Source organism: Canis lupus, chromosome 17 (assembly GCF_011100685.1).
Source record: "Canis lupus familiaris isolate Mischka breed German Shepherd chromosome 17, alternate assembly UU_Cfam_GSD_1.0, whole genome shotgun sequence".
Taxonomy (NCBI): Eukaryota; Metazoa; Chordata; class Mammalia; order Carnivora; family Canidae; genus Canis; species Canis lupus.
Window position 1 is genome coordinate 31,204,285 of NC_049238.1, and position 24,456 is coordinate 31,228,740.

General features: G+C 33.4%; 1 protein-coding gene across 2 annotated transcripts in view; it reads right to left on the bottom strand.

Annotated features, from left to right (window-relative positions):
- Window positions 1-24,456, bottom strand: part of SOS1 (SOS Ras/Rac guanine nucleotide exchange factor 1) — a 139,666-nt gene that overhangs the window by 34,562 nt on the left and 80,648 nt on the right. For both annotated transcript variants that reach the window (XM_038561328.1, XM_038561327.1), the window contains exons 7-10: window positions 19,799-19,909; window positions 19,626-19,724; window positions 4,579-4,706; window positions 3,131-3,786 (exon numbers count right to left, since the gene is read on the bottom strand). In XM_038561328.1, the coding sequence (XP_038417256.1) occupies window positions 3,131-3,786; window positions 4,579-4,706; window positions 19,626-19,724; window positions 19,799-19,909 (994 nt within the window). The remainder of the gene's footprint in view (window positions 1-3,130; window positions 3,787-4,578; window positions 4,707-19,625; window positions 19,725-19,798; window positions 19,910-24,456) is intronic.

The window sequence follows — 24,456 nt, forward strand, 5'->3', positions numbered from 1 at the left end:
GAAGAGTAATAATTCTAAAAACAAACGGTCACTTGATCTGTTATTATTGTTGTGAGGACTCAAAGTACATTTAATCTGGAAGAGTCCTTAAAAAATAATTGTTTTCATGTTTTACAAGTTCACAGATGATCTAATAAAAACACATTCCATATTGCCAGTAACATATTCAGTTAACATATTCATACAGAAGAGTCCAAATAAGCTAGTAATTAATACTATTTGTACGTATTGTAAACCATAACTCAAGAAAGCTGCTTGTGTATTCCAGTTACACCAGTAATATACCGTAGTGACATATGTTAAAATATTCAATTAAGCTTCAAAAGAAGACAGAAAAGAAAAATGTCAAAAAACCTTGGCCACAACACTTCTAAAATTAACACTGGCATTTTATTCCTCGAGAAATTAGTAAAAGGAATTTTTGAAAAACTTTAACTTTTTAAAAAAGTAAAATAATCTTGTCAGTTTAAATGTGAATACACTTAGGCTTACAAAGTCCTGTAGATCTAGAAATTTCAGTGTTTTATACTAACTAGAAGTAAAACCATTGAAAATACTACTCTATTCAAAAGCTAAAGGTTAATATAAAGAAGAGCCACAATCAAAAATAACTCACAAGACACTACAGCAAAAGTACTATGTCTACAGACTTGGCTAGCATTGTGTACATTAAGGAGAAAAAATAATCAAGACTACAGAAAAACTCTCAGCTATGCTTGTTCAAGTTTTGTTTTAAAGTGTTTTCAATTCAAAAAATAAATAAAAAGCAGAGTTTCCAGAAAATATTTAATTGTAGTTCTGCAACTGTTTACTAATAAGTTAGTTCTGTGAAATGCAGTTTTTAAAAAAAACTTTATCAACAATCAAGTTTTACAGAAACAATTATATTAAAAAATTTGGAATCTGAAAATGTTTTCCAATTTAAATGCCACTATGGTGACATAATAAGTCTTCTTTAGCACTTTCTACTTAACATTGCTCTACAGGAAAAAAAAAACAGTAAAACTTTTGTCTTATGTAGATAAAAATCTAAGGATTAATTTAATACAGTCTAAGAACTCAAAGCAAAGGTATTTAAAATAAAAAACAGTTTAGGATGTTCATGCTAATGAAATCAGTGAATCATCTAAGACTGAGAATAATGTGGCAAGAAGAACAATTTGAACTTGTGTAACAACCTTAAAAATTCTTAAAAATCAAAGAAAGAAGTATTCTGCAACCACAAGTTTCGAGTAATTTAATGAAACATTTTTGTAGTTGATTTTGATCTTAAAGAGTACACAGAAACTGATGAAGATCACAAAATAGGTTAGTCATATTAATTACTGAAAATTATACCTCTCAAAAAGTTTTATATAACATAAAAAAAGATGCTAGAGTAATCTGTTTCTTTTTTATGTAAAATCTTAGGCAGCTTATTTAACTTTCCTGTGCTTTTTTTCATTTTTGAGTCAGTAAAATGAAAACACTGATAGCAGAAGTTTCTAGGTGAAAAATCAGTAGTAAAATTGGAATCCCAGAGTAGGTTTCTTGCATGATCTTCAACGTGTTTCAGCTACTGCCTGCTACTACCAAATGGAATCTGTTTAGAGAATCCAAACTGCTTTTAATAACCTATGGAAAACACTAATATTTTACTATGGAAAAGGCTAGCTAGCAAAAGAACTACCAATTGGAGGCCAAATAAAAATTAAAACCAAAACAAAACTGGCTTATTTATCCCAGAGACATGTGGAGATAATGAAACATGATATTAACGAAAGTGTTTTGATATCACTGATAAAAATATTCTTTTTTTTTTTTTTGATAAAAATATTCTAACTTGATTTTACTTTTTTTGCAAAGAGGCCCTGATAGTTTCCAGGCCATTTAAGTAGTTCTGACTGGACATTTAATAAATCAAACAGATTAATATTATCAAATGCTATTCATCTTTATTACAATGGATCAGTTAATGGGTAATCTTTAAAAGTTTAACTGGTGCCAGAACAGTTTCCAGAGAGAACTGAGAACCCATTTAGAGGACTTTAAAAAATGAAAAAACAAAACAAACCAAAAGACCCCCACCTCCCTTAGAAATACACATCTCTTAGAAATAAGAATATATTTAAGCAAGAAGTATAGGGATGGAGGTTAACATTCACATTCAACTACTTCAGAAGAGCATTTATGTTATAAGATATACGTTTGAGTTTATAGATCTTTGTAATAAAAACATTCTTTGAAATTTTACATTTATATTTACAAAGAGCTTTTGCATATAGTCGTTGATCTGTTCTTTCCAATAACATTCTAAGGTTGCTGTTGGGATGTTGATTTTTGGGATGAAAACTGAGGTCTGGGACCTTAGGGAACTGTGACAGAGTGAGGGTGTAAATCCAGATTTGGTGCTCTTTCCACTATACCATAGGCTACAGCACTGTACAATTACCAAGCTTTCTATCGTGTAGGAAAGTTGAAGGTTGAGGAACATTGGATTATCATGGGTTACTTTACTAGAAGAAATAGAATTACTTTAAAAAAAAAAAATCATGTTTGTTCCTAAACTCTCCCAACATTACATTTGATTTGGCTTCCACCAATCTTCCTAGGTAGTTTGGATGCATTTGTCTCTTAAAAACTGCCCTGCTAAGGTAATACTGTTTTCTTAAATGTGATCAATTGTAAAACAGAAAAAAAATATTGAAAACTTTAATGAAAGTTTTAGGAATGGAAATTAAGAAAAAGCAATGCGCATATTCCAGCACAGTTCTGGTAATGAATGTATACTAAAATTTTTACTGACTTTAAGATCTCAGTAATGGAAAGAGAAGAAAGAAAGAAAAAAAAAGGTAAAGGTTTTTAGACCCTAATGATGATTTATCTTGTTTCTGCCACCAATTGGGTAAATTTAGCCAAGTGATTTTATTTTCTTACTTGTAATTCTGGTTGTAAAGTTAAAAATAATATTTAAATGTGGCAGAAAAGGTACAAATGGCAGTATTTTTAGGCAAAGGAAAATGAACTCGGAATAATGCAGAGATCTTTTGTTGTTAGTTTGCTTTCTATTTTAGGCACAATGACCTGTGCAGCAAAGAAAATCAGTTGGAAGCAGGAAAATAAAAGTGACAGGCAACTTTATATTTCTTACCTGCGTACATATGGTACGTGAGCCTCTCTATAAGTTTAATAACAGTTCCTGCTTTGATAATTGGAATTCCAGCCTTGGGCTGCATGTTTTCTTCAAATATTATATTCTCTTCAGAGTCAGGCTCTGCAAATCTATAAACATCGGCACTAGGGAGCCTCATCTGCTCCTCCTTCTCTTCCTGTAGCATCGTCACATCAAGCATCCTTTCCAGTGTACTCCGGTACTGTAAAGATATCAATGCTGCCATCCAATTGTTTTTCTCTTCAGCTGACTTGGCAGAAAATATAACACTATTTTCATCTTTTAAAATTATTTCAAAAGCATGCTTGTACTCACTGGTGTCATCTTTGTCATTAATTTGTACCTTTCTCATGAAAAACTTTTCTTTAAGACGATATTCTGCATTGCTAGCACCAGGAAGTCTTGGCTGCCCATGATTTGATTTACAGCAAATCATTAAGCCATCAAAGAGAAATATGTGTCTCTCATGTTTGGCTCCTACACGTGTAAGAGTTCCTTCCATTATAAATTCATTGCAACATTGTCCAATGTCTTTTCCCTCCCAACCATCAATATTCTTTTGAATCTCGTTCATTTTCTTGATTGCTAGTTGTTTCCCCTTCATTTGCTGACTATAAAACCGACATGCAGATTCACTGGGATAAAGGAAAAAAACATCATTAGTACACAGATGACAGACAATCTAGAATTCATAAAATAAAGGACAATATAAAAGTACATTTTAAAAAGTTGCACGGAGAAGGCTTTCATTAATTTTCCAAATATATTAGTGTTATAAAACTGCACCATTTTAGGAACTAAAGCAACACAGTAGAGACTTTTTTTAGTGCTCTAAAAAGAACAATGAGTAATGACAAAATTCTACTCTATAAATTTAGCTATGGAATGATTATTTCTACCTTGACTTCTAAATATTTAGAATGACAAATATTAAAAAGTAGCCCAATATAGTGAAAAAAATCGTTTAAAAGACTTTAAAAAAATTATTTAGAAGTGTTTAAGTGGACAAATCCTAAAGCTAACAAACATGCACATATTATAATTAAGAAAGTGGAAGCAATGTTATCTGAATTAATACCTCAAGTTATATAATCCCTAAAATAAAGGACACTACGAATTTTACTTTGACAGAACGATGATGTTGACATAAATCTACTCAAGACATTTTTCTCTGTCTCTCCCTTAGCTTACCAGTTGACTCTCAGGAGGTCTTGTCTGGGAGTACGCAAGGAAAATGCACAAATATGAAAGGTTTTTCAAACAATAACAAATTCTCTTGGCTTTGATGTCACTTCCTCTGAAAGACCAAGCTTGTCACTAAAACTATTTTCTTCATTGTTTACTTGAGGAGGGAACTGGGATCCCTGAATTTATACCAGAATACTCAGGGTGAAAGGGAGGATTATTAAAATAGTAAAAATATTCACCTCAGTCTTCGTTTTGCAAGACTTTTAGAACATATTTTTTCCATACCACTCTGAACATTAAGCAAAGCTGTTATTGCTTGTTTCAAACACTCCTTGTCCTCTTGATCTTCACTCTTTTCTTCTAACTGCTGCAAAGTCAAAATGACAAATCTGAACCCATAGGACAGTTTTGGACAAAAAAGAATAATAAGCTCATTTTATTTAAGAATGAAAATAACATTGATTCAACTCTTTCTGCCACAATAAAATTTTTAAACATGTCATAAAGTGTCTTCTTTATGTATTGCTTTCTGTATCGACATGCAACCAAGTTTTCCATATTAAAAAAAAAGATCAAAACCAGTGTTAAAAGATGTCATGCCTTGTGACAGGCAGTAATGTGCAGTTTCTCATCTGAATATGACTGAAGATAAATGAGGGACATGAATTATCTTCTTAACCAGCACAGGATTTGCACAGCAGTAAGCACATAGATAAGATGTCTCCTTAAGTACGGAATTTGGTCTTAGGTTTCTGGATCCAACACTACTATTGTAGCAACAGGATGATTAGGAAGATCAAGACACAAAGAAAGATGCAATATAGTGAAGAGGAACTTGCAGACACAAAACCTAGGCCCCAGTTTTGCCTCAACTTCCATGTGACTCTGGGGCAAATTACTTGGCTTCTGAGTCTCACTTTTCTCAACTGTCAAGGCTTGTAAAAAGCCTGCCCTGCCTACTTAATGGGGCTCTTATTAAAAATCAAAGCACTTATAAATGGTAATGTGCAGGATAAGTCTAAGTTGTTTCTTTGTAGTTCTACTGCAGAAGTAACATTGGTTATCATGAAGCACTTTGTTAGTATTCACACGTTAAGATTTTGAATAAAACTAGATATGTACATATTAGTGAAACTAAGTACATTTTCTATGAGTGGCAAATATACTATATATGCTAGACAGAAACTCTGTACTTAGTAAGGATTGAATCATGAAGAAGTACCAATTATCAATACAACAGGTGGTTATAATTCAAGCAAGCAATTAACTGAGGTATGAGTTACAATAAATGACAAGAATCCAGTAAACTTCTAAACCTATTTCCGGATACCAAAAAGAAAAAGTTAAGAACACGTATCAGTAGTTTTCACACAACATTTAAAAACACTTACTCTCTACCATAACAGAAAAGATGTGAGAAGTAAAATCACAAAATATTCAAAGTAATTAGTAAAGGTTTACTATTCAATGAGTGTAATTATTCATTATTACTTTAAGTATTTTATGTTCTTGAGAGATAGTCCTTAAAGATCAACAACACATTCCTTTGCATTTCACCTGATGAAATCAGTTATAACACATACACATACTGATGACTTGTGAAAAGTAAACATATTTTTTACTCAAAACCTAAATCATTATAAAAATAATTTAATAAAATATCTTAAATGCTCAGGTATTCCAGATATAGTAAATGCCATATTGTGATGTCTATTTAATGTTCAGTTTTATTATTCTAATTTCTTATATTAAGAACTCACCATACTTTCAACAAGAGGCACAATCTGCACTTTTTAGAAAAATATTCAATCTCAATTGTGTTAAGTAAAACAAAATTCTATTCATGATAAACCCCCAGGACAAAGAAGGGTAAAAAAATGTTTTTCTCCCTCAAAGCATATATATATATATATATATACTCATATATATTTTTACTCATAGTATTACTCTTCACTATGGCCAGCTAGATTAAAGAAAGTCAAGAGCCAAGTGTTCATAAAAGAAAGCTACCAGGTTTTTACTTAATGGATATAACTGGTAGGCTGAAGGCTGTACTTAGGGCATTCTTTCAAAATACTCTCCCCTTCCCTATTTTACTTTTCATATGGCGGAATTTTGGGAGACAAATAAAATGTTACTGTTAGCCTTACTGAGTTAAGGTTTCCAAGGCAGCAATTTCACATTGAAAGCAATGTGCATTAAGAAATGGCAAAATTCGGGCAGGGGGTGGGGGTGAGTGGGTGAGGGGAACTGAGGGGGACACTTGACGGGATGAGCACTGGGTGTTATTCTGTATGTTGGTAAATTGAACACCAATAAAAAATTATTTTATTAAAAAAAAAAAAAGAAATGGCAAAATTCTATGTGGTGTAACAAAAGCACCACTAAAGAAAATTATTTCACTGAGTTATTTCAGAATGCAATCACTCAAATATTTGAGTCAATAGGATACAAGGCAATTTTTTAATCTTAAAGAGCTGGTAGAATATTGAGTCCTTCATATTCTATCCTTTTATTTTTTATATTATTAATTCAGGCAAACATACCTAAAGTCATACAAAAACCCACAGTTTTGACAGACATAAAAAGAGCTATGAAAGTAACAAATCAAAAAAAAAAAGTAACAAATCGACTTAGACATGCATTTGATTTTCTATTCTAATAATGTTTCAAGTTTCTGGGTCATTGATCTGTTATTAACTATATAGCATTTCACATATAGAATATGCCAGTATCGCAAAAATATTAATACATTTTAAAAACCACAAACCCAAAGTCTATGCCAAACCTGTAAGACTTTACTAATGAAGTAGTAATCTGCCCCAGAGTCACATGATAGTTGAGGCAAATTTTAAGTGCAATTTTTACCTTCGCACCATTACCCAAGCATCTAAAATAAATTTCAAGGTAATAAATGACTTTTCTTATAAGCATTTTTGTTAACATTGCTGACTTAAACTGGGCATTGGTGCAGAATAATTGAAGCTAGCTACTATCAAAGGTGTGGCTTACTGTTACAGAAACAAAGCAGTTGCAGAGAGTTCAACTAATTCACAAACATATAATGGCTTCCTTTTGTTTTAAAAAAAAACACAAAATCTTTGAATTCATGTTTTTATTTCTAGAAATTAATTTTTCCAATATGAGATTATATATAATGAAGGAACTGCCATTAGTAAATGATGACAGAGGCAGGAAAGAACCAGGATTTCTGAACCTCAGTTCAAGGACCTTCTCAATATACTATCTAAAAAACTGATATAACTTTGAAATACCTATTAAGAGAATATTCACCAAATAAAACCTATTCCATTCAAATAGGTGAATTGTAATGCACAGGATGACAAAATATACAATCAAGAAATATATAACTCTAAGATTTGGGACATAAAGATTTGTTTTTATCTTAAATGGGGATCGCGTTTTGATTGTGGAATGGTTACATGTATACTCTGATAAGATGCTAAGAATAGATTACAAAGTGGAAAATACATGGTCAAATAGAAAATTTAATTTACTATTTTTGTTAACAAATGTATGGAATATTATCCAAATTATTCCAGAAACCAACAGATTAAGCCAGCTGCTCCTGACTGTATGCTATCTCATAATTCACACATCCCATTTGAGGCTAAGCACAAGAAAGGCAATGACCCTCAACTATTCTTTTACAGTTGCAGCAAAACTAAAAAGTATGGGTGAAAAAGATTAAATTCATAACTAAAATGAGATTTAGAGATGGTCTGCAGACTTCAATTACTCATACTACTTGCTAAGTCAGAAAGTACATTTCATAATCTAGTTCCTTTCCTCTCAAAAGTTATTTTATGTGTGGTGATTTCATATATGCCGATAATTCTTACAATACACAAAATTTCAAATAAGCGATATTAATATGTTAATAAAATTTGATCTTTTTAATCAGCCCAAGCTCTCATTTTCCCCCATAAGAAATGGAATAAACAGCATAAATTTGTAGTATAAGCAGTGTAAATTTATAATATAACTAGTATAGTTCTTCCATAATTATAATTTACATAATAGCTTTATTAAACTAACCAGTAGTTGAAAATATAAAAATGAAAGCTTAAAATATAAATTGTAACATGATGTATGATTCACTGCTAGGAAATAAAAGCAAAATTTTCAAAGTTTTTTGAAGGAAAAGTCACAAATTGTATTAAGATAATTAAGTGTGGCCCTTTGTATCCTTTCGAGAAACTATTTAGAATATTAATAGTAGCTGACTGGAAAAAACTGAAAAGGGCAGATCAACAGGGGAAAGCCCATCAAGTTCTATTCAGAATTAAATTAACAAATATTAGCCTTACACTATTTCCCCTCTTACTGCTTTAAACACCACAGCCATAACAAATACTGCAGAAAAACTATAAAAATGCAAGAATTTCCAGTAATGGTAGTGAACTGAAGAAGTCTTGAGAGCCCTCCCACAGATAATAATTATATTATCTGGACAAAATGTAAAAAACAACCATTTGTAGGCACTGGAAAACATCTAAAAGAAAGCATAAGCCAGCAGCACCAATTATTCTTGAAAAGCTGCAACTAGCAAATGTACACACTTGCGCGATTTAAGGCTTTCCCCAACCTCTCATGGTAACAACAGTGGGGAAGAATGAGAAGAAAAGAAGCCTCTACAGGCCAGAGATCAAAGAGAGCACAGTTTAAAAAGACATTTAAGGGGGGAAATCTGGAAATGAACTGCAGAAGGATTGAAACCCAAAATCTGAAAATAAACTCTAAGTACCTGTTTGCTAAACTTTGCATGCACCGGACAACCCCAGGAAGCCTGGCAAAAAAGCAGGCAGAGACCAAAGAGGAATCTACTCTTGAAGGATAGAGCTCTAATGGAGAAGTTCTGAGGCTTTTTTTTTTTTTTTTTAAGAAATGGGTTTATTACCCAAATGTACACAGCTCAGGTAGCAGAAAGCTGAAGCCTTATTTGTTTCAGGTGCCAGGAGATAAAGCTTAAAGCTGACAGAGCAGCTGGAAATTAAGGGGAAATCCCTGGGTATAAGGGAACCACAGAGACTGTGCCCCCAAAACTGAACATAATCTCTGCCCCAACACTTGTCTGACTGCCAAATCATACATGCATAGGGGAGACCCAAGAGAATCACCTAAAGCAACATATAGAAATCCTAGAAAGTGAACAGAGATATCAGCTGCTGCATAATACAGAAGAGAAATTTTCAGCCGAGTCTAGGAAAGTGAACTGCCTATCAAAGTAAATAACCAAAGTAAATAATCCCAAAACAAGAAACCCAGCAATCCTCAACACAATAGAATCCAGAATTGTTCATGAGCAAACAACAGGAAAGTGTGACCCATGTTCGGCGGGGGGGTGGGGGGGGGAGTCAATTAACAGAAAATGACTCCAAGTGGGCCCAGATGTTAGATTTAAGAAAGGTTTCAAAGAGGCTTTTATGATCATGTTCAAAGAATTAAAGGAAAACATGGTCTTACTGAGTGGACAGATAGGGAGTCTGTGGAAACTGTAAAGCAAAACCCAAATGGAAATTTTAGAGTAAGCAAGGTATTAATAGTTCTACTGACAGATTTAATAAAAATTACTAATTTGAAGGACAAAGAAAAAATAAGATTTAAGAAAAATGAACAGTCTTACAGATGTGTGGGACAACACGAATTAGTTCAACGTAAATGTACCTGAAGTTCCAGAAGGAGAGAAAATGAAATAAAAAAATGGCAGAAAATGCAACCATAATGGAAAAGCAAGTTAAAATCTGAAGCATGGAAAGGAGTTTGAAACTTTAAATAGGATATCAACCCTAAAAAGTGTTAGGCATAACATTTATGAAAATAAAATACCTTTAAAACTATCTTCCTGTTTTTATCAGAGAGAAAATTATAAATGCACCTCACAGTTTAGTTGATTTAAAATTTAAAATTAGAGTAGTACAATAGTCAGCTGTTTATTTATTATTACAATGGCTATTGAATTACACTATCTTTTTTTTTTTTTTTTTTTTTAAAGATTTTATTTATTTATTCATGATAGTTACACAGAGAGAGACAGAGAGGCAGAGACACAGGCAGAGGGAGAAGCAGGCTCCATGCAGGGAGCCCGACGTGGGATTCGATCCCAGGCCTCCAGGATCGTGCCCCGGGCCAAAGGCAGGCGCCAAACCACTGCGCCACCCAGGGATCCCGAATTACACTATCTTATGTTTAACTTTATTTTATTATTTTTTAAACGATTTTATTTATTTATTCATGAGAGACACAGTCAGAGACCTAGGCAGAGAGAGAAGCAGGCTCCCAGCAAGGAGCCCAATGCAGGACTTGATCCTGAAGGCAGACGCTCAACCACTGAGAGACCAAGGCATCCCCTATGTTTAACTTTAGACATTTAACACCTGTAGTCAGATATAATACCATTTAGCTCACTGCTTGGAGTCCATGGTTTCTGGATAAGAGTTTCCAAATTTAGAAACCTAGTTCAAGGGAATGGAAGCTAGATAGATCTCTGTTGGGCTTATTTTTATTACAGAAGCTATGTTTTCTAAATCTTCTCTTACTGCTGGTATTAAAACATCAGTTCATGGGCAGTATAGAAAATGGTCTGAAGCATACAGCAGTAAAACCAGATGTAAAAAATGAAAAAAATTATAGATAAAAAATGATGTAGAGTAGATGATTGCTATTGTACAGCTCCCAAACTGAAAAAGCAGCAAACCAAAGACATTAACAAATGTATGCCAAGATGTTTGTGGTGGGGTTTGCAGAGCAGATTTCTTTACAAAGAGTTTTTGGCACACTACATGAAGGCCACTAGTGGGTGTTTAAAGTGTATTATGTAGCACAATTTATATTTGACTCTTCATATTTGTTTTGTGTAGCATTTTTTAAAAAAGGCTGTATATTGGAAGGATAAAATCTCTTAATTTTAATACTGCTCAAATTTTTAATTTTTTTAAGGTTTTTATTTTTTTATTAGAGAGAGAGAGAGAGAGAACTCTCGCATGTGCAAGTGATAACAAAAGACAGAGGGGGAGAGAGAAGCTGACTCCCTGCAGGGAGCCGGAAGAGGGGGGGGGAGGGCAGCCGCAAATCCCAGGACCTTGGGAACATGACCTGAGTTGAAGTCAAATGCTTAACCGACTGAGCCACTCAGGCACCCAACATTTCTCAATTTTTTCTCCTAAGTTTTCCACTCACTGTACCATTCAGATCATTGAGTTCTAAATCTTTATCAGTAATCCTTTCCCACAATTCCTGTACTGAAACATTTGGGGCTATAATTTTTGTAATATTTGTGATGTTAAGAATAAAAAGAGCCAATCTTAAAATCAGTCCGCTATGCAAAAATCTAGGAATATTAGAAAATTTAATGTTGAATTCTGTTTTTTAAATTTTTAAAAAAGATTTTATTTCTAAGTAATCTCTATACCCGATATGGGGCTTAAATTTACAACCCCAAGATCAAGAGTCACATGGTCCACCAACTGAGCCAGCCAGGCACCACAAATGTTACATTTTAACATATAGCAAGAAGCTAACCAGGTGAGCCTTTGGATTAAAGTCATTAGTGTTCTTATTTTCTAAAATAAAGCTTGTGATCAAGATAAACACTGCAATGTTAAAATGAAATAACATCAACTACAATACTTACTATTCTGTTAGTCCTCAATTTAATTTACTTAAAAACACATGGTTATTATGATGTGTTAAAATTAAACCTGGACATGTTTTCTCTCAATTATTTTGCTATCTTGTACTTTTTATTATCAGTAAATACTAAGAAAGGTATAGAGATTTTAAGGGTTTAATTTTCTATTTTTTTCCCTTAAGAGAAAGCATATATGATAACCCCAAACCCAATTATATACACTTAGTCTTATTCAGATGATTTAGTAATTTTATATTCCTGTTCTTTTTTTACCTGCCTACAGTCTATCTGAAAAATACTGCAGCCATTAGCATTTCACAAGAATTTTTGGGACTAAAATTAAATTAAATTTTATTTTTTTAAATAAATACAAAATCTTACAAATAAATAAAAAATCTTACATTTTATGTATTTATTATGAGACTCAGAGAGAGAGGCAGAGACACAGACAGAGGGAGAAGCAGGCTCCTCACAGGGAGACTGATGCGGGACTTGACCCCCAGACTGGGATCAGGCCCTGAGCCAAAGGCAGATGCTCAACCGCTGAGCCACCCAGGCGTCCCTATAATTAAATTTTAAAATCTAAGATCAGAATGAAATGATACTTAACTGGCTTAATGTAAAACAATATATATATTGTTATATATATAATGTAAAACAATATATATAGTTATATATAATGTAAAACTATATATATATATATATATTTAAGAGTCATTATATACTGGAAAATCAGAAAACCCAAAATGAGTATAATTCTATACTATACCAAAACTTAATTGTCATGGGTTGAACTGTGTTCAAGTCCTAACCTTTGGTACCAGGGAATATGATCTTATTTGAAAACTGGGTCTTTGCAGATAGAATCAAGTTGAGGTGAAGTCATATTGGATTAGAGTGGGCCCTACAACTGTTGACTTAGCACCTTTGTAAGAGAGAGGACAGAGCAGATGCAGAGATAACCGAAGAATGGGGAGCTGTGATGAAAGCCATGTGAAGATGGAGGCAAGGAAAGAAGTAATGGCATGGGCAAGCCAAGGGCTAGGCTACCAAGGATTGCTAGGATCCACCAAAAGGTAAGTGGCAGGATTCTTCTCTAAAGTCTTAAGAGGGAGTATGGCTCTGCTGATACCCTAATTTCGGACTTCTAGTCTCCAGAACTGTTAAAGCTCGAATTTTTGTTGTTTTTAAGCTACACAGTTCGTGGTGCCTTTTTCTGGCAGCCATAGGAAATGAATACACTAATGTACATATAACAGTATAGATTTGAACCCAATTTTTAAAAAAGATTTTTTTTTTATTTATTTGAGAGAGAGAGAGCAAGTACAAGCATGGGAAGCAGCAGAGGGAAGGGGGAGAAGCAGAGTCCCCAGTGACCAGGAAACCTGATGTCGGGCTGGATCCCAGGATCACAGGATCATGATCTGAGCCAAAAGCAGAAGCTTAACTGACTGAACTAACCATGCCCCTGAACCCAACTTTTTTAAATTGAGGGAAACTTACTTTTCCTTATATTGTATGGTCACATACTTACATAGTCCCCAAGTAACAACTCTAAATTTGCTTAATAAAGCAAATTAAACTTCACAGAAAAGAGTATTATTTTTCAGTTTCAGAGCATTCAAGTCTTACACTTATTTGATTACTTGACTAAACTTTTATTATTTTCTGAATTTATAAAGTTTAAAGAGTTCTAAGTTTCCAGGGCACATGGGTGGCTCAGTCCATTAAATGTCGGACTCTTGATTTTGGCTTAGGTCATGATCTTGGGGGCATGGGATCAAGCCCTGTGTCGGGCTCTGTGCTCAGCAAGGAGTTGATAGAGACTCTCTTCTTTATTTATTTTAGAGAAAGCATGGGCAAGCATGGGGAGGGGTGCAGGGAGAGAGAGAGAGAGACAGAAACCTTTTAGCAGACTCTGCACTGAGCATGGAGTCTGATGTGGGGCTTGATCTTAACACCCTGAAATCAAGACCTGAGAGGAAACCAAGAATTGGACATTTAACCAACTGTGCCATCCAGGGATTTCAGATTCTCTCCTTCTTCCTCTACCCCTTCCCCCTGCTTACGTGCTCACTCTCTCTCTAATAAGTAAATTTTATAAAAAAAATTCTAAGTTTCCAAAATTAGTGTAATTACATACAATTTATAGTTAAACGTCTTTTAAAATATAAGACACCTATAGGAATTCTAAGGAAAACTTATTTTATTTTTGCAATTTTTTAAACAAGTGTTTACTGTCTAAGTGCCAGACACTACTAGGCACAAGAATTCAAAGATACTTAGGACTCACCCATTCTAAGGAAAACTTATTTTATTTTTGCAATTTTTTAAACAAGTGTTTACTGTCTAAGTGCCAGACACTACTAGGCACAAGAATTTAAAGATACTTAGGACTCACCCACTCTGTGTGAAGCACACAGTCTAATAACAAGGTAGACAATAGGAATGAGACAAGTTCTATGAGGAAGTATGAAGAAAGGAAACTCATTAGGTAAAAGAATCAGCGTAGGGAATCAAGAGTAACTTGACAGAGAAACCAAGATTTGAGCAAACTGACAAGCAGGAATTTCTTAGATGAAAGGGGAAGCTAGAAACAGAAGGGAAGGGAAATGGGAACAAAAGGAAAGTGGAATCCTGAACAGGTTTGATATATCCAGGGCTGCTAAAAATTTTCTTATGGCTAAAGCATAAGTCGGGTTAAGACTAGGTACTGAGATGAGGCTGGAAAGAGGCTAAAGAACTTAGATTTGTGTTGAAGTTGATAGGGAACCAACTGTCCTTTTTAAACTGAAAATTCCAAGAGGCATAAAGGCCATATAGGAAGCTGCTACAGTAGTCCCAGCAAGACATGCTGGGAGACCTGGGCTAAGGCAGTGTTAGTTAAGTGTAGAGAACACAAGGAACTTCCAGAAATGTATTACATTTGAAAGATTTATTTATTTACTTGAGAGAGAGAGAGAGAGAGAGAGAGAGAGAGAGAAGGCACACACCCAGTGGTGGGGTGGGGCAGAGGGAGAGGGAAAGAGAATCCCAAGCAGACTCCATGCTGAGTGCAGAGCCTGACACTGGGCCAATCTCAACACCCTGAGATCACGACCTGAACTGAAACCAAGAGTTGGGTGCTTAACCATCTGCACCACCCAGGCGCCCCAGAAATATAATGTTTATATTTATAATATAAATATAAAAATATAATGTTCATAACATATTTTAAAAGGGTTTTATGTCAGAGACTCTACCAAAACAAACAAACAAACAAACAAACCTACTAGAACTGATAAATTCAGTGAGGTCTCAAGTTACATATACAACTAATATAATACACAATAAATCTGTTACATTTCTATACACTAATAATGAAGTAGAAAGAGAAATTAAGAAAACAATCCCATTTGCAACTGCACCAAAAATAATAACATCCCTAGAAATAAACTTCATCAAGGAAGTGAAAGACACACAAGACCTCGAACAGCCAAAGCAATCTTGAGATAGAAGAACAAAGCTGGATGTATCAGAATCCCAGATTTCAAGGTACATTATAAAGTTGTAGTAATCAAAACAGTATGGCACTGGCACAAAACCACACACACAGATCAACAGAATAGAGAACCCAGAAATAAACGCACACTTATAGTCAATTGATCTACAACAAAGAAAGCAAGAAGATACAATAGGTAAAAGATACTCTCTTCAACAAATGGTGCTGGGAAAACTGGAGAGCTACATACAAAAGAATGTAACTGGAAAAGAATGTAACTGGACCACTTTCTTGCACCATATACAAAAATAAACTCGAAATAGATTAAAGACCTAAATGTGAGACTTAAAACCATAAAACTATTGGAAGAAAACAGGCACTAATTTCTTTGATATTGGTGGGCACCTGGGTGGCTCAGTGGTTGAGCATCTGCCTTTGGCTTGGGTTGTGATCCTGAGATCCTGGGATTGAGTCCCACATGAGGCTACCTGCAGGGAGCCTGCTTCTCCCTCTGCCTATGTCTCTGCCTCTCTCTCTATGTCTCTCATGAATACATAAATAAAATCTGGGATGCTTGGGTGGCTCAGCGGTTTAGTGCCTGCCTTCAGCCCAGGGCATGATCCTGGAGTCCTGGGATCGAGTCCCACATTGGGCTCCCTGTGTGGAGCCTGCTTCTCCCTCTGCCTGTGTCTCTGCCTCTCTCTCTCTGTGTCTCTCATGAATAAATAAATAAAATCTTTTTTTAAAAAAAATCTTTAAAAAAATTTGATATTGGCTGTAGAAACATTTTTCTAGATATGTCTCTCAGGCAAAGGAAACAAAAGCAAAATTACACTATTGGGTCTCTACAAAATAAAAAGCTTTCACACAGTGAAGGAAAAACAAAAATAAGAAGGCAACCTACTGAATGGAAGATGGTATTTGCAAATTATATATCCAATAAGGAGTTAATATCCAAAATATATAAAGAACTTATACAACTCAATGCCAAAACCCACAAGCAATCCAATTAAAAAATGGGCAGAGGATCCAAATAGACAATTTTCCAAAGAAGACATTCAGATGCCCCACCAACACATGAAAAGATGCTCAACATCACTGATCATCAGGGAAATGCAAATCAAAACTACAATGAGATATCACCTTTCACTTATCAAAATGGCTAAAATAAAAAAATACACAAAATAACAAGTGTTGGTGAGGATGTAGAGAAAAAGGAACCCACATGCACTGTTGGTGGCAATGTACATTGGTATAGCCCCTATGGAAAACAGTATGGAGATTCCTTAAAAAATTAAAAATATAATCCAGTAATTCTGCTACTGGGTATTTACCCAAGGAATACAAAAACACTAATTTGAAAAGATATACTGTACAACTATCTTTACTGCAGCATTACTTACAATAGCTAAATTATGGAAGCAGCCCAAGTGTCCAAGGATAGATGAATAAAGATGTGGTGTATATCTACAATAGAGTATTACTCAGTCATAAAAAGAATGAGATTTTTGCCATTTGTAACAATATGGATGGACCTACAGAATAATGCTAAATGAAATAAGTCAGTGAGAGAAAGACAAATACCATCTGATTTCACTCAAACGTGGAATTTAAGAAACAAAACTAACGAACAACAAAGAGAAAAAGAGGACAAAAAAACCAGACTCCTAAATACAAAGAACAAATTGATGGTTGCCAGAGGGGAGGCAGGTGAGGATCCCCTGAAGTAGTTAAAGGATTAAGGGTACACTTATCTTGATAAGTACTAAGTAATATACAGAATCACTGAATCCTTGTATTATACATCTGAAAATAATATAATACTGTGTGTTAATTATACTTCAACAAAAATAAAGAAAATATAAAAGGGTTTTATGGTCTAATTAATTTGGGAAACCCTAATAAAACAATTAGATTGCTTTATTATGCAACTTAACAAAGTCTTTATTTTTTTAAAAAAATATTTTATTTATTTATTTATTCACGAGACACAGAGAGAGAGAGAGGCAGAGACACAGGCAGAGGGAGAAGCAGGCTCCATGCAGGGAGCCGGACATGGGACTCGATCCTGAATCTCCAGGATCACGCCCTGGGCTGAAGGTGGTGCTAAACCGCTGAGCCACCCAGGCGGCCCCAAAGTCTTTAATATTCTAGTGTACACTGAAAATTTCTAAGAGTATATAATTAAGGATGTAATGCAAAGAAAAAATAATAATAAAAAAAATAAAAAATAAAAAATAAAAAAAAAAAGGATGTAATGCTCCTCCAACATATTTGACCACTATACACACCCACCAACTTTTTATTTAAAGTATCCCATGGGACTAGCATCTCAAAGAATATTCTTTGAAAATACTGCTCAGTGAAAATATTTAATTAAGCAACAAACCAACAATTAGAAATTGAAAAATAAGTATAAATAATACATTAGTACAGAGGGAATGCAGAATAAAAAAGAGGGATCACAGTCTGTGAGATTAATTAGAAGGTTTCCACTCAATATACTACTAATTTTGCAATGGAACTTTAGGTAGTAATACAAACAAGGGTGCTTAAACCAATAGAAATCTTTTAAACTGCTGAATGATGTTTTCTATTACCACAACTTACAAATTAAAAAATCTTAATCACCTGTACTTGGGGGAGTAAATAATTTCTTACATTATTAAGATGATTAGGTTTTACAGCCTTTTGAATCTTCGTCAAAGCTTCCTATTATTATTATTTATAAATTAGTAACTGTTTCCACGTTTTATCTGGCCTTTAATGTTTCAGAATTTCATTACAGTCTCATGTTAAAATCCCATTATCATACAAACTATTATGAACAAGGATTCTATATAATAAACTTGTTTGCAAATATCCCATGAGGACTACGGTTTGTCATAGTGAATTATTTGTAAAGAATGGTTTTGTATAACAAATGCTTCCTTCTTGATCATCCTCTTAAAATAATCATTCTATACCATAGTATATTGGTTTTTGGTCTATACCAAAGACCTTAAATGGTATGCTGTTTTCAGTCTACAATAGAGAGCTAAGAGCTCTATAATTCTGCTTGGTGATTAAATCCTTTAACTCCCTTGGTCCTTCTCCAGTTCAAACATTCCTACTTGAGAAATCTAGGGTCCAAATTACTATAATGTAAAAAGCCTGGGACTTCATTCACTGATTCATTGATAGCCCAATTTAGTATGTACTCCTGCAAATTGTAAACAAAATTTCTACTAATAAATTCTCCATAACAAAATCATGATATTAAATAGAATTTTTCCTTAATGAAGCACACATTCCTTTAAAAGCTAAAGAAATAATACTAGTATTAACCCATATCTTATTTTGTCTCTATGGGGCTAGTTCATTAAGGGTAAATAGATTATCTTTAATATTGCATCCTTTATTTTAAGCTTTTGAAAAAAAATGATTTTTAGGACATATTATCCACAATCCAAAGGAGATGTATGTCATTAGATACATACATAAGTTTTTTTTAAAGATTTTATTTATTTATTCATGAGAAACCCAGAAAGAAAGAGGCAGAGACATAGGCAAAGGGAGAAGCAGGCTCCATGCAGGGAGCCAAAGTGGGACTTGATCCCAGTACTCCAGGATCACGAGCTGAAAGTAGATGTGCTCAACTACTGAGCCACCCAGGCATCCCATATACATAAGTTGTTTAAAAGTAAATCACTTTGAGCTACATCAATGAATGACTCTTATACAGACCAAGTCCCTTTTTCCTTAGCTAATTTCAGTGTGTAAAGGAAAAGGGGGGAAAAATAAAAATCTTTTTATCAGTGCTTCCTAAATCGAGTATTTTGAACTGTGTGATCAAATAAGAAATTTTCACTGGGATTATACATAGTTCACTCTAAAGTAATGCTAAACAGTTTGAAAAAAATATTTTTTATGCCATGTAAGCAAAAAGGGCACAAGATAAAAATATCTGATGATTGCTTTAAAATTCACTATTAAAACTAGAGAAAATATAGAATTTTTTGCAGATTCATTTACATTTTATTCTTAACTAGAAAAAGCAATTAGATATAGACTAATGTTCATGGGTGCTCACATAATAATTCACAAATAAATTGGTAGGAAAAAAACTGCATCACATTTGCATGTTTTATAAATAGCAGTAAGAGTCTTCTTACCTTCAAAAGTTCAAAGTAATGTAGACAGTGGTAAACAGGGGCTAGAAGTAGCCTGGGTAAAACATACTGAACAGCTTCTTTGAAACCTTCGCCTATTGACTAAAAAACAAAGTAATTAATTTTTTTTAAGTTTCCTTTTCAGATATCATATATCTTTATTTAAATTACTATACCTGTAAATAGAGTGCTGCTCCAGGCTTTGATAACTGACTAAGGAAACGATCATGAAAACCAGGCCGTAAAATATCTCGAGCATATGATTCATATGGATCAAATGCCAGTTCCTTAGAAAATAAAGAATGTAAAAGATAAATAATCTTTCTCTAAGTTAAAACATAAATAACCTACCACCAGAAATACAGAAAGATTAAATTATGAGTACAGCTAAGCTAGCACAATTATATACTTCTTTTAAAGCCTCCAAACAAAATTACATGGCTATTAATTATAATTTTAATAGGATAAGTTTAATATTCTCCAGTAAGAGAGTAAGTAAATCAGTTCTTTCTGATGAATAATGGCATCCTTATATGTTATGACAAGGATTCTAGTAGAGCATTATCAACAAAAGTGGTCATAAGAATGGCAAGACTTATGGTTCTGGAAAACATAGTTAAGCTTCAACAACGAATACAGTTATCAACAATGAAGTAAAATATAAACCCTTAGAATATGGGTGCCCAACATTTATTTTCTCATGGCTGTTTCTTAGTGGTAGACTTTTACTTTCACATTCTTTAAGCCAGAGGTAAACAGTTTGTATCATCTAAAATTCATTGTTACAGTTTTCACAAACATGAGTTTAATCCAAATTGCCGAAAATTTTACTATAATCAATCAACCATTAATAAACAAAAAAAAATTAATGGTTAGGTCTAAAAAAGTACAATCTATTGGTTTTGATGATTCCTAAGGGAAAGAGAATCAGTGTCTTGATTTCAGCAGGAGCCATCCTATGCCTTATTCCTGGTTTAAAACAAAACAAAACAAAACAAAACCAAAAACCTTAGGAGAACTGTGCTGTAGATTCTAACAAGAGCTCATTTCTAGGATGGGGAATTCCAGAAAGAGGAAGAGGACATCTAGTGGAGTACAGAAGGAAGAGGGGCTGACAGCACAAATGATATTTATATTCATTACCCTTAATATTATTCAGATTTTTTTAAACAAAAAATTGAATAATAACAATACAAGATCAGAAATCAAAAGACCTGAGCTCTACTCTTTGTGAAATACACTATGGCACAGAAAGTTCTAAGTCATCTTGAATTCCTTGAACTGGCTCCTTATTAATTTCCCAATTTCAACTCCTTCAACCACTTTCCCAACTGTAAATCTCTATGATAATATAACACTGGAAATTGCAGTCCATCGTCGATTTTACAAGAATGAATAGTAAAGTCTCGACAAAGGAGTCAGGTGTGAACAGAGTAGATGGGAGAGAGGAATAAAAATGTGACTTGAAACTTTTATCTTGGGTCTCTTGAACTCTAGAAATCCTCTTGCTTAGCAGATAGTATTTACCCTCGCTCTCTTTCGATAAACTCTAATTTACTACAGAATTTGTATGACAGCTATATATAAAGTAAAGGCTATACACTGAAGTGGCTTAAAAGCATAATTTTAGAGTCTCAGAGATCCAGATTCCAATTCTGATTGTACTACTTATTAGCTGTGGGAGCTCTGATAAACTAAGCCAGGTTCTTCACTGGAAAGCGGATAATATCTACTTTCAAGGGATTGTTTTAGAAATTAAACGAGATATATGCAACATGCTTACAAATAAATGCTTACTGTCATGCACATAGTAGGCACTGAGTATGCTGTACCCAGTATTATCATTCTAAAATAGCTAATTTCAAGAAAGAAAAAACCAACACATAACTAGGAATCGAACTGCTAATCAGTTTAATTCTAGAAGGTCAATTTTTAGAATTGCAAGCACTTCTAGGAATCCTTGTACTAGTTAATAGATCATTTTATGATTAGTTTACTAGTTAAAAGTTAATACTTTTATTTTTTTAATTTAATTATCAATATGTCATTGTGTATTAATGATTAAAAATGTAGAATATTCTAAACACTGAAATGTACAGAGAACAACCTAACATAACTATATTCATCATTTAGCTCAAAAAAGTTGAACATTTTATATTTGTTTCAATTTTTAAAAAAGAAATAAGAATTGTGGTAATTGATCCTCCTGAGCTCCTTTTCACAAGTTTATCTCCTCCCCTACTGATCCCCAAAGAAATCACTGTCCTGAATTTGAATTTTATCATTCCCACATGTGTTTTTATAATTACTTATGTATCAAGAAATAAGGCAATGTTTCCAAACTTTATATAAATATCATAATGTATTTATTCTTCCCCAATTTGTACTTTACATTCAAAGTTGTGTCCAAGATTTATCCATTTGGATTAATGTGGTTTCTTCCATTTATTTATTCTAAACTTTGTAACATTCTATAGTATAGATATGTTTTTTTGAGATAATTTAGAATCACATGCAGTTACAAAAAATAACATAGAATGATTCTGTGTGCACACTACTCAGTTTCCCATCCTGGTAACATTTTCCAATAGTACAATATAGTACTCACAATCACAATCTGGCCATTGACCCCAACGTAGTAAAGTATGAAACATTTCTATCCACAGGCATCTCTCTTATTGACCTTTTTTAAAAAAGTTTTTTTTTCAAGGTCTTATTTATTTTTTTTAAGTAATCTCTACACCCGACATGGGGCTTGAACTCACAACCCAGGATCAACCCACGCTCAACTGACTGAGCCAGCCAGGCGCCCCTCTCTTGTTGCTCTTTTTAGAATCAGACCTCCCTCCTTCCTGTTAGCACCCAAGTCTAAATTATGTCTCTTTGTTTTGTAGCTCATGCTTTGGATGTGTCACATCTAGGAATCCTTTGCCAATGCCAAGGTTGTGAAGATTTAGCCTTGCTTTCTTCTAAGAGTTTTATCATTCTAGCTCTTACATTAGATCCATTTTATGTTTGTAAATGTGTGAGGCAAAAAGTTCAGTTTCATTCTTTCAGGTTTCTCATAACTTTATAGTGTCTTTTTGTGAACAAAAGTTTTAAAATTTTAATCTTTTATGGTATGCACTCTCTTAAGAATCCCTTTCTATCTCAAAGTCAAAAACATATTTTCCTATATTCTCTTCTAAACTTCTAAAGTATGCTTTCCATTTTTAGATTTTTAATCTGTTGAGAACTTGGGTATGAAGTGAGCTAAGGAATTTTTTTCTTTCCACATGGATAACCAGTGTATTTTTTAACCCAGCACTATTTTTTAATTCGTTTGTTCTTTCTCTACTGATTAATAATGTAATCTCAGTCACATACCACGTGTGTATGTATATTTTTTTCAGGGTACTCTATTCTGTCGCACTGTTTATAGCTACACCACTACTTTATATTTACTGTGCCTACATAATAAATTTTAAAATTTGACAAGACAAATCCTCTCAACTTGTTCTTCCTCAGAATTTTAATTTTTGTCCCTTCATTCTTCTACATTCATTCTTCCAAATTTTAGGATTAGTTTGCTATGCACTAGATTTAGAAATTTTTAGGAGACAACTGGTATCATTATACTATTGAGTATTTCCATACATGAACATAGTACGTATTCCCACTTACTGAGATCTTCTTTATGAATCTAATTATTTTATGATTTTCTTAATTGGTCTTGAATGTTTATTTGGCGCATTTCTGAATGTCTTATAGTTTTGTTTCTAGAGTGGAGTCTTTTTCCTTTAATGTCATGTGTATTCAATGGGTAATAACTGAGCATAGTAATACTATCAATTTTTATTTTATGTACCAACAATACTGAACTTGCCTAATACTTCTAATACTACACAAATCTTAGAATTGCCATGTTTACATGTTTTTGAACTTCCTACAAATAGAATTATATAGTATTTTGAGTGTCCTCATATAGTTCACCATGAGTCCTTCATTGGCTATAGATATTACAAATATTGTCTCCCTACCCTAGCTTGCCTTTTCATTCTCTTAATTTTGGTTACTGATACATATGTTCTTACCTTTAATGAAGTCCAATTTATCAATTTTTTCTTTCATGGTTTTGGTGTCTTATTTAAGAAATCTTTGCTTATTCTAAGGTCATGAAGATCTCTTACATTTGCTTCTGCAAGCTTTGTTATTTTAAATTTTGAACTCACTCTTGAAGAGAAGTCTAATTGGGCAGAAAATTCTATTTTCTCTTAGTACTTGAAGATATCACTCAAATGACTGTTAGTTTCTATTGTTAAAGAGAAGCCTTCTGTTTTTCTAGTTGTAGTTCCTTTCCAAGTAATACTCTTTTCTCTCTAATGGCTTTTAAGATTTTCTCTTTATCACTTGATGTTCTATAGTTTCACTATAATATTTTTAGCTGTAGGCTTATTTTTATTTATCCCGTCCAGTATTTGGAATTCATTTTTGATTGTGGGAACTCATGTCTTCATTTCTGGTAAATTCTCAATTTTCACCTCTTCAGATCTTTCTTCTCCATCATTCTTTACCTGAAACTCCTATTAGAGGCTATTAAAGCTCTTCGATATAGCCTTTATTACTCTTAGCTTTTCTTTCATATTCTAATTGTGGTTTCTCTGTGTCATATTTTTAGTTAATTCCTTCTTCCAATTCATTAATTTTCTACTTAAACTAGGTTTAGCAAATGTTTACTACATACTGAGTTTTTAATTATATTTAATTCCCAATATCCTAATTGTTTCTTTTGATACTTACCTGTTCTTATTTTCTTTCCACCGATTTTTATTTCACGTCTTCTTTAAAAATGGTA